Genomic DNA, 12147 nt, shown 5'->3' on the forward strand with positions numbered 1-12147 from the left:
TGGAATGTTAGTTCTGTCAATTTAGAATGTTTCTGTACCAAACTCATATTGCATAGATATTTTGTTTGTCATATGATTTTGTTCTTCTCATTAACCTTGCAAATTCCTTTCCGGTTTGGGGATCTACTTCTGTCTTACTACATGGTTTTCTGATATAAAACCACTTTAAGATTTCTTCAGCTTTGCTTTGTTCCTTTAAGCTAATTAATCCTGTGAATTCTTGATAATAAGCTATGTTGCTTCAATTTTCATTTTTTTCTCAAATATTTGTGTTTTATGCATACTTCAAATACTCTTATAAGCATATATGACCCTTCTCAATTATTTTTTAAAATATTAAATATAAACATATACAATATAGTCATATTCAATGCTATATGTTTAGGGACGTGTATTTTACATGTTTTGATTCGACTCAATTTAATTGTATTGGTTTTTTTTATTTGGAGAATTCGAATTAAGGTGGAATCAAGTAATTTTGAGGGTATGATTGGGTCATATCAAGTTTAAGTTTAGGGTAAAAAACTTACTCAATTTAATTTTATAATTATCTCTTATATATTTAGGATATCTGCAATAATAACTCTTTCTATATAATTTTAATTAAATATTATTTTATCTAATAAGTTATATATATTTAGATCGAGTTGAATCGAATGTGAATTATGATTTAAAAAATTAAGCCAGACTGGGTGGGTTCCCCTAAATCCAGATCTGGTGCATGTAAAATGTTTAATTTTCAGATATAATTCGAGTAGGTCAAAAATTTGATCTGATAATGCTCAAAATCATCCCTGTATATGTTAGGTGGCCCGGCCGGTAAAGAGAAGATATGGTTTATTTTTTTCTCTTTAATTTCCCGTTATCCCATGTATTAATCAGTTGATTTGACATGAGAGAGAACAGTGACGGTGGGTTTGTTATGAAATTCGGGTTAATTTCACTAATAATAACAAGTTCACCTTGAAAACTATTATCTAGGTGACTAGTGTGAAAACGATTGTACTAAAAATCACCATAAGGGAGATTCCCAGGAAAGAGTGGAGGGGTCACAATGGTCCCTCTTAAAACTCACTCTCCTTAGATAGAACTACCAAGACAAGTAATTTAATAGGAAAATAATTAACAACAACTATACCCGACAATAGCTATTAAATAGACATAAAAGAGAACACCAAAATTTAACGAAGTTAGGCCAAAATTATGCCTACGTCCTCGAACACTACTAAAATAATATTTCACTAATAGAGGAAATATTACAAAGAGAGAGAAAGAGTACAAATAGCCTTTACTATAAAAGAAGGCTTATATTTGTGGGATACTAAACTAAGGAGGAGGAGGACTCTATTTATAACAAAAGAATTTCCCCTCCTCCTTATACAAAACCAATGTAGGATTCAAAATTTGCCAAAAAACCAACAAATCTACACCTTGGCAAATTCCACACACATCTCTCAAAAATCCAATCTTCAGTAGTGTCTGCAAATTCATCTTTAAATTTGTAACAATATTAACGAAGTCTAAACAATGTTTAAACTTGACCGCAGTTACCACTTTTGTCAACATATCAGCAGGATTCTCAGTGGTCCGAATCTTCTGGATTATGACTCCACCTTATTCTAGAATCTCTCGTACAAAGTGATATCGAACATCGATGTGCTTCGTCCTTGCATGGTAAACCTGGTTCTTTGCTAAATGAATAGCACTATGACTGTCACAGTGCACTTTGATGTGCTTCTGTTCCATTCTCAATTCACCAAGCAACCCTTGAAGCCAAATTGCCTCTTTCACAGTCATTGTAACTGCAATATACTCTGCCTCTGTAGTAGACAAAGCCACTGTTGACTGTAAGGTGGACTTCCAACTGACTGGTGCTTTTGCAAATGTAAACACATAACCAATAGTTGATCGACGCTTGTCCAAATCACCTACATAGTCTGAATCACAATACCCAACTACACACTGACATCTTGTTTGTCCAGCTAAAAGACCAAACCAACATCTACGGTGTTCAGAATATACAACAAAATCCATTTCACAGCTTGCCAATGCTCCTTTCCAGGATCATGCATATACCTACTCACAACCCCAACTGCCTGTGAAATATCGGGTCTCATACACATCATTTCATACATCAAGCTACCAACAACACTTGCATACGGAACCTTTGACATGTATTCCCGTTCTGCATCATCCTTAGGTGACATGGATGCACCGAGCTTGAAATGAGGAGAAAGAGGTGTACTAACTGGTTTTGACTTCTCATTCATGCCAAAACGTTTTAGTACCTTCCTCATATATTCTTTCTGAGACAAACAAAGCCTCCCCAATTTCTTATCCCTTGATATCTCCATGCCTAGAATCTTCTTCGCTTCACCAAGATCCTTCATCTTAAACTCCCTATTCAATTAAACCTTTAGTTTCGCAATTTCTGTCTGACTCCTGGAAGCTATCAACATATCATCAACATAAAGAAGAAGATATATATATGTTTCGTCTTGTAGCTTGCGTAAATACACACAATGATCATATTTACTTCTTGTGTACTTCTTCCCTATCATAAACTTGTCAAATCGCTTGTACCACTGCCTTGGAGATTACTTCAATCCGTACAACGATTTTTCTAATTTGCACACCATCTCTTCTTTTTCAGCAACTTTGAATCCATCTAGGTGAGTCATGTAGATTTCCTCATCCAAGTCTCCATGTAAAATGCAGTTTTTACATCCATCTGAACTAGTTCCAAATCCAACTGCACTACCAAAGCCAACAAAATTCTGATGGAGGAATGTTTTACAACTGGAGAGAATACTTCATTATAATCAACTCCCTCCGTTTGAGCGTAGCTTTTAGCCACCAATCTTGCTTTGTAGCAGATGTTATTCTTGTCATGAAATCTATCTTTCTTTGTATATACCCACTTGCACCCAATTGCCTTCTTTCCCTTCAGAAGACTAGCTAGTTTCCACACTGATTCTTTTGAAGGGATTGCATTTCTTCATTCATGGTGATCCTCCACTTTTTATGTTCTGAACTTTGGACTGCTTCATTAAAAGTGGCTTGAACGTCATCAATTGCAATTAGTGATGCAAAAGAGACCATATCAGCATAACGAGCAGGTTGTCTAATGGCCCTCTTTCCCTTTCTGAGTGCAATTGATTCATGTTGATGTGGAGGTTCTTGGGTCTGAAACTCTTCTTCATCTGACTCTTCTTCTACCATAGGAGAGTCAATATCAGTTTCTTTACTGGTTGGGACAATTTTGCTTCATTCATACTCCACCTGTTTGGGAGTTCCATCTGTCTGCTCCAATTTTTCTGAAGTCACCTTTCTCAACATGGTAGATTCATCAAAGGTAACATCACTGTTGAAGATTATTTTCTTTGTTTCTGGACACCAAAGATGATAGCCTTTCACACCAGAGGTGATCCCCATAAAGATCGCATTCTTTACTCTTGGATCCAGCTTTGACTCCTTAACATGGTAGTATGCAGTGTAACCAAACACATGTAAGGAATCATAATCTGTAACAGGTTCTCCAAACCATTTCTCTAATGGTGTTTTACCACCAATAATAGTCGATGGTAAGCAGTTGAGAAAGTGACAAGCATAGACCAAAGCCTCAGCCCAAAATTCTTTGCATAACCCAGCATTAGACAGCATACACCGAACCTTCTCCACTAATGTCTGGTTCATATGCTCTGCCACCCCATTCTGTTGTGGTGTATATCTGACAGTGAAGTGTCTGACAATACTTTCTTCTTTACAGACTTTCAGAAATGGATCATTTTTGTACTCTCCACCATTGTCTGTATAGAGACGTTTGATTTTTCTGCCTGTTTGAGTCTCTACCATTTTTTTCCATTTAAGGAAAAATCCTAGCACCTCATCCTTTGTCTTCATTGTATACACCCAAACTCTCCGGGAAAAATCATCAACAAAGGTGACATAATAGTGTGTTCATCCCAATGAAGTTGTCTTGGAAGGCCCCCATACATCTGAATGAACATAATCCAAAATACCTTTAGTATCATGGATTGTTGTTCCAAATTTCACCCTCGTCTTTTTCCCTTTGATGCAATGCTCACAAAAAACTAATTTGCAAGCCTGAACACCCTTCAATAATCCTTGATCTATCAGCAATTTCAAGGATTTTTCACTAACATGCCCCAAGCGCATATGTCATAACCTGGTTGCTTCTGACTCCTGTTCATCAGTAGAAGCTGCCACTGTTGTTTTCCCAATAATTGTACTACCTAGAAAGTAATACACATTGTTTCTTTTTCGGATTCCCTTCATTATCACCAGTGCACCAGAGATAATCCTCATAATCCCATCTTTTTCCCTCATTTCTAAACCTTTTGACTCTAAGGTTCCCACAGAGATGAGATTTCTCATTAAATCTGGTACATAATGGACACCTGTTAAGGTTCTGATTGATCCATCCTGATTCCTCAAGCGAATTGAACCAATCCCAAGTGTGTCAAGAGGGGAATTATTTGTTGTGTAGACAATTCCATCTTTTAGTTCTTTAAAATCAAAGAACCATTCTCTATTGGGGGTCATATGGTGGCTACAGGCTGAATCTAACAGCCATGAACTGGAACAGTTGGTTGATGGCGTAGCAGCGAATGCGAAATTTGAATATGCATCATCATATTCGACCACATTTGACTCTGAGACAGCCTTTCCCCTTTCATGTTTGCCTTTATTTTTTAGCCTGGGACATTCTTTCTTCCAGTGCCCTTTTTCTCGATAAAAAGCACATTCATCTTTGCTCAATCTAAACTTTGACTTCGATCTCCCTCTCATTCCTTTATTCCGACTCTTCAAACGGCCTCTAACAACAAGAGCTTCTGCTTCGACACTTTTGTTTTCTTGTTTGTCTTTCTTTCTCAATTCATAACTATACAAGGCAGTTGTTACTTAACTGAGAGATATATCAACCTTCCCATGAAGTAGAGTAATTTCAAGATACTCAAACTCATCAGGAAGTGATCCAATCAACATCAGAGCCAGATCTTCGTCTTCAAAAGTCACGTCCATATTCATCAGATCAGTCACCAGCTGATTAAAGCTAGTAATGTGATCATTCATAGTGGAACATGGTACATAGTTGAAGTGGAACAATCTCTTTTTCATGTAGAGCTTGTTATAACCACTTTTCTTTAAAAATTTCTCTTTCAGTGCCTTCCACAATTTACTTGCAGAAGTTTCCTTAGAAAATGCATACTTCTGTTCTCTAGAAAGACACGATCGAATAGTACCACATGTCAATCTATTGATCTTCTTCCATTCTTTCTCCTCAACATCATCTGGTTTCTCTCATTCAATAGCAATGTCTAGACCCTGCTGAAATAGGGTATCTAGAATCTCACTTTGTCACATGCCGAAATGACTGGTGCCATAAAAAATCTCCACTGCAAATCTAACATTTGTCACAACATTTCTTGCCAAAATTGAAGATGAAGAAGTTGTTAACGACGATGTGGATGTTTTTGTTTCGTCTTCCATTTCTGCTACAAATTCTATTTAATAGATGTCAATGCGGAATGTCAATTAACCCAATGAATTTTTTTTCTGATATGAAAGATCAGCCTAAGCCGCAACCACATAGCATACTAAAATAAAACAAGAGTTCTGATGTCAATTGTTGTGGAATTCGGGTTAATTTCCACCAATAATAACAAATTCACCTTGAAAACTATTATCTAGGTGACTAGTGTGAAAACGATTGTACTAAAAATCACCCCAAGGTAAATTCTCAGGAAAGAGTGGAGGGGTCACAATGGTCCCTCTTAAAACCCACTCTCCTTAGACAGAACTATCAAGACAAGTAATTTTAATAGGACAATAATTAACAACAACTATACCCGACAATAGCATTAAATAAACATAAAAGAGAACACCAAAATTTAACGAGGTTAGGCTAAAATTATGTATACGTCCTCGAACACTATTAAAATAATATTTCACTAATAGAGGAAATATTACAAAGAGAGAGAAAGAGTACAAATAACATTTAATATAGAAGAAGACTTATATTTATGAGATACTAAACTAAGGAGGAGGATGGCTCTATTTATAATAAAAGAATTTCTCCTCCTCTTTGTACAAAACCAAAGTGAGATTCAAAATTTGTCAAAAAAATCAACACGGTTTATGTAGCTTTCTTTTGTTGTTGACTTGATTATTATGCTTTAAAAGGACATTTCACTGTAATAATTACTCTGATTCTTCAAGATTAAGCAAACATGTCTTGTCGAATTTGCATGCCCGTTCTTGGAAACTATCATCAACAGATTATTGAATACCATAATCTGAAACGACTGATGAGTTTACACGCTTGAGAGATCAAAACAAAAACATATGTAACTTTAAGGCTAATTTAAGGAGTTCAATCAACAGATTAGAACTTATAAACAACACAGAAAGAAAACGAGAATTCCATCCTAAGAATCAATTGAGTGGCTGAGAAACCCTGTTTGTAGTTTTAGATATAGAGGTGGACATGAAGAACAACAAGGAACAAGATGAGGAACAAAGCATAGAGAACAGAATGCACAAAAATGGCGGCCGCACTGGTCTTCATGTTCATAAAATCAATGGGGTGATGCTTCCCAGGGAGTTGCAGCAGTAAACCCGGTGAAAGAAATGCAAACAACGCTGCTGCTATCAGTGAAGGTGCCCAATCGTTCATTTTCTATATATGACTTTCTGGATATGAATGGAGATCCTCAAGTGCCCAGACTTGGTACAAATATTGAAGAATCAAACACCAAGGAAAAAGGCATAATTTAATGGCGACTTTAAGTCAATTATAGAGGGAATGAGAATCACATAAAGCTAATTTAAATTATTCCTCTTTTTTTTTTTTATGTTTTCGCTATTCATTTCAGTACATTGTATTCAACTATTTGTTGGTTCTAATTGGTGCTCGGATCCATCACCGTTCATTGAAGGATCAGTTTATTACATCCTTTAATAATGGAAAAGAAGAATAGAACTGCGATTAGCCAATCAACCAAAGAAAAGAGAGTGTCATCACTGTCATGTACCACAACTTTAATGTATAATTAGAAAATGTATTATCAATTTTATTATTATTTTTTAACGAAATCGGTAAAAAATTATCAGAAACATTATTATTTCTATTGGTTTTGTTATTATTGAACGTTTTACTGGTTTTATTAATATATCCGGTAAAGCACTACCAGTTTTATTATTTTTCTACCGATTTTGTTATTATTGGATACTTTACCGAAAATGTTAAAAAACATTAATGTTTTATGTAGAAATAATAATGTTTTAAGTAATTTTTTTTAATTTTATTAAAAAAATAATAACAAAACCGATAACGTCTTTCCTTAATCATATATTAAGACTGTCGCACCGTAAAACTTCCCATCAAATAAACAGAGATGCATAATCTGGAATGATCATAAAACTACTTTTTCCATTGCTTCTTCCTTTTCATTATTAATATTTAAGACAACCAGCACCAAGTAAAAAAATAATTATAATATTTTACTTCTTAATTTTTTTCGACATTCATTTTATTTTTTTAGTATTTTAACTCTTACATTTTATTTTGAGGTAAAAAGTATTTTCTAAATAAAAAATATTATTTAATAATGATCAATAATCTAAAATAAAAAAATATAGGCTAAAATAATTATTTAATTAAACTTTAAATTTTTTATCTTAAAATAAAATATTAAATTATATATTTTAAATATAAAAATAATTATTTAATTAAATATTAAGGTGGCGTTTGGTTGGATGAAATCCCTTGGAATTGGTGGGAATTAGAATCCAATTCCACCTCTTTCCCATGTTTGGTTCAAGTTTTTTAAGGGAACTGGATGGAATTCAATTCTATCAAATGAGGGAAAGTGAATTACATCTAAAATGGATGAATTCAATTTCCTTGTTGGAGGGAATTGAAATTTGATCATACTACCCTCATCAATCCTTTGATAACTTATTCATATATTGAATAAAAATATTTTTTTATTATTTCGGGTCGGGTTTCTAATTCATATATTCGGGTCGGGTCGGTTCGGGTGAAACTTTATTTTGATCGGGTCGGATCGGGTTTTTTTAAGTGTGATATTCAAGTCGGGTCGAGTCGGGTTCGGGTTTAGGGTGAAAAAAACGGATCGACCCGAAAATATATAATTCAGGTCGGGTCAGATTAAGTCACTGTTTTTATTGAATAAAAATAATTTTTTATTATTTCGGGTCGGGTCAGGTTGGATTTCTAATTCATATATTCGGGTCGGGTCGGATGAAACTTTATTTTGTTCGGGTCGGGTCGGGTTTTTTAAGTGTGATATTCGGGTCGAGTCGGGTCGGGTTTTTTTAAGTGTGATATTCGGGTCGGGGTTGGGTTTAGGGTAAAAAAAACCGGACCGACCCGAAAATATATATAATTCGGGTCGGGTCGGATTAAGTCACTGTTTTTATTAAATAAAAATAATTTTTTATTATTTCAGGTCGGGTCGGATTTCTAATTCATATATTCGGGTCGGGTCGGATGAAACTTTATTTTGTTCGGGTCGGGTCGGGTTTTTTAAGTGTGATATTCGGGTCGAGTCGGGTCGGGTTTTTTTAAGTGTGATATTCAGTCAAGTCGGGTCGGGTTCGGGTTTAGGGTGAAAAAAAAGACCAACCCGAAAAAATATATAATTTTAGGAATAATTACAATAATACCCCTCTCTATATAATTTTTTTCAATTAAATCAATGTTTTTATTGATTAAATTTTTTTTTGAGTCATGTCGGGTCGAGTTTCTAATTTATATATTGAATAAAAATAGTTTTTTGTATATTTTTTTGTAACTAATTAACATAATCCGATTGGAATTTATCGAAATATTGCTCTATCTTTTGGTAACTTATTAACATATTTTGATTGCGATGATTTTAACTTATAATGTTTATTTGCATGATTTTATAATTTATTGAAATGAATAATTAATCAATAAAATGAAAATTTAATATTTTTTAATTTTTATAATATATTACTACATGTAAGTTATAAAATAAACTAAAATAAAGTAAAAAAATTAGAAGGATAATTCTGTCAGTTTACATTACTGAAATCAAATTCATCTGACATGTCTGCGAACCAAACAGAATATGAAATTGAATTCTAATTTCATTTCCTGTCAACCAAACTGAATATGGAATTGAATTCTAATTCCTACAGATTCCAATTCATTCACAAATTATAATTCACTCATAAACATTTCAACGAACCAAACGTCACCTAAGAGTATTTTCACGCATTATACCATTTGTCTTTATCATTTGTTTATAATAAAACGCAACCATAAATATATGAAAATTTGATAAACTTTAATCCTAATCCTAATCTGAATCCCATCTCCATTAGTGAAGAAATGGACAAAACTTAATCTATTGGCAAGAATTAGATTTCAGCAATCAGCACCGACCCCAGACAAAGCCGCACCCCAATGCCCAATTCTTTCTTGTGCTTACAAATGGCTCCCACTTACCATTACTTGCGACCTTGAAAGTAACCTCATCTTCTTCACACAAACTCACCTCAACTCATAGAACTGGTTTCTGAACCTCTACAGGCCTGGTTCGGTCGACTCTAGATTTTAAGCGAAGCAACTCTCTTGTAATGGCAGATTGGGTACCTGTACTCATCGGGGTGGTGTTAGTTGTGCTGCTATCACCCGGACTTTTGTTTTCATTCCCGGGGAACAACAAGCAGCTGGAGTTTGGGAGCATGAAGACTAATGGCAAGGCCATTGCTATCCACACTCTTCTTTTCTTCTCCATCTATGCTGTTTTGATCGTAGCCCTCCACCTCCATATCTACACCGGCTGAGTCCCACCAGTGAGATTCAAGATCTGTGGTGGGTTTTACTTGCTTTATCGATCTTTGTATTAGCTTCTTGCAGTTTGTGGCACATATCTTTATTACCCAAAGCTTACTTTTTTCATCTCTTTCAAGTGAAGGGCTTTAATATTGGGATTTGATTATCTTTGTCCAATTTCTTAGCCTTCACCATCTGAATAAATTAAACGCCGGCGGCCTGTTTGTGGCTGATATATTATGTTAAAAGCTTTGTTTTTTGAATGGTGGGATTCAATGCTTTTCTATTGCTTGATAATTCATAAATAATTGAGCTTTAAGCTAGCTAGAAACCATAAAGTAAAACAAAAATATTTGACATGGACAAATTTTGAAATTATCAAAGATGTTTAGCCTGAATTAATTTCATACAAATTGAACCACCTTCACATGAAATAGCTTTCATTATTACACTGGTGTCGAGATTTCTCTTGCAAGCAACAATGAACAAAATAGTGAACTAAAAGAGAAATTTGGTTTATAGCATGAAAAAAAAAAATGAGAGCCAATGAAGGAGAAAAAACAAACGAGTACCCTTTTTTCTTGAGAGTTTGGATCAGTTGATATGTATGTGAACTCCGATGGCAACGATCAAGATAGTGATTATGCAGAAGTAAATTACTGCATGAACCAGGATAGCTATACCACTTGTGCACATATTACCAAACTCTATCACCCTTGTCCTGGATGGCAGCTGAAACAGCAACCCTGGTGACAAGAGTATGAATAAAACTACTGAAACGATCACCGGTCCCCAGTCCGCACTCATTTTCCTCGCTTTCTTTACCGTTTTCCCCTCTCTAGTTCAACTCCGGTAGTGCTTTAGCGAAGCGAAATTTATGAATATGTTTGAGAACTTGTCTTCCAATACAAATTGGAAAACGGAGAGATGTGCAATATATTATGTAGGGGGTGGCAATGGAAGTAATATGTTTTTCTTGGTGGTGAAGGAGGAGGGGATGATGCTAAACTTAGTGAGAAAGAAGGGGTTAAGTTGAATGGTGAGGTAAGGTATGGAAGCTTTAGTGGGTTTGCTTTATGGAGAACGCCATTGTTTTATTTTCAAGGCTTCTTTTAGATTGCTTTATTGCCATTATTAAAGAAACGAATTGTAAAGCAGCTGCACCTGCATGTGTAAAGTTGAGCCTTTGCTTTGAAATCTTGTTGCCTTGTGATTATTTGTGTAATTTGTGTAGGTCCTATGCACCGTGGTAAATGCGTGTTTAGAAATTTCAAAAGCGAGGAGAACTTTCACAGGGAGACAATTTGGTTTAGAGAAGAAACTTTTAAGGCCATCTTCCATGGCTAAGTCTATTATCATCCTCAAGTCTCAATAGCGTTTTCGGTCATGTTATGGTTTCGACATAATCGATGTTGATGTCATCGACATAATAAATAATGAAGAACGTCTAGTTATAAAAGTTGTTGAACGTGTTATTAGTATTGTAGTAAGAACAAGTAAAGAACATAAGCATGTACACAAGAGATTAATTTCTTGGGAGATTAATTCGTTCAAAGTTGTTTTTCAAGCTTGAAACGTTCTTGAACAGAAGAGATGTAAGTTGCAGCCTTAAGATCAACACTTTCATCTCCGACAACGCCAAAGAAATTGTCGATATGTCTTAAATTTTCTCGGTTCTTGTCAGTAGGAACAACAAATGAGATCCTCTTTGGTTGTGAAATCATGTAGTCCCGGCGAACTTGAAAATCGACTGAAGCTGTTGTAGAAGAACCCTGGCTTGGCTTGACCTTGATGATGTATTGAATGGCGGATGCTGCCGGCTTGACCGCTGTGTACAGCGGCGTCAGCTTCCCCTTGATTCTGCCTTTGGGGTTGGACTCCATCTTTATACCTCTCTTGTTATTCAATTTCAGATCACTAAATCAAATGGCGAGTACTGAGTAAGAAGAGTAACTGGCTTTATATAATACTTGCTTGTGCACTGTTATGCAAAAGATATTTCAGATAAACATGGGAATTCTAGATAATTTGTGGTCCCTCAACTAAATAACTAGGAGAATAATCTTGGTTAGATCAAGATAATGCATGCTTTTACCTATATCTGATTATCTGTGTATACATTTCTTAAAAACATTGTAGGATATGGAAACTTGTGAAGCAGATAATGCTTTCTTGGAATACACGTATACAGATAAGAATTTACAATTGGTCATTTTTATATAATTTTATGCATGAAATGCTATCCTGCAAATGTGTTTTAGGGAATCAGCACCAAATGGCAAAGTGAATGGCCT

The 12147-nt window shown here is 35.0% G+C and overlaps 2 protein-coding genes across 2 annotated transcripts; both read right to left on the reverse strand.

Annotated features, from left to right (window-relative positions):
* Positions 1 to 6480: 6480 nt before the first annotated feature.
* Positions 6481 to 6732, reverse strand: LOC120210182. Its single transcript, XM_039208968.1, has one exon. The coding sequence runs from the start codon at positions 6698 to 6700 to the stop codon at positions 6494 to 6496; it is 207 nt and encodes a 68-aa protein (XP_039064899.1). The 5' UTR covers positions 6701 to 6732; the 3' UTR covers positions 6481 to 6493.
* Positions 6733 to 10445: 3713 nt separating this feature from the next.
* On the reverse strand, positions 10446 to 11190 carry LOC120210180. The gene has a single exon (XM_039208966.1). The coding sequence runs from the start codon at positions 10658 to 10660 to the stop codon at positions 10448 to 10450; it is 213 nt and encodes a 70-aa protein (XP_039064897.1). The 5' UTR covers positions 10661 to 11190; the 3' UTR covers positions 10446 to 10447.
* Between the last annotated feature and the right edge of the window lie 957 nt (positions 11191 to 12147).

The sequence above is a fragment of the Hibiscus syriacus genome, unplaced genomic scaffold, assembly GCF_006381635.1.
Source record: "Hibiscus syriacus cultivar Baekdansim isolate YM2019G1 unplaced genomic scaffold, ASM638163v2 tig00109916_pilon, whole genome shotgun sequence".
Lineage (NCBI taxonomy): Eukaryota > Viridiplantae > Streptophyta > Magnoliopsida > Malvales > Malvaceae > Hibiscus > Hibiscus syriacus.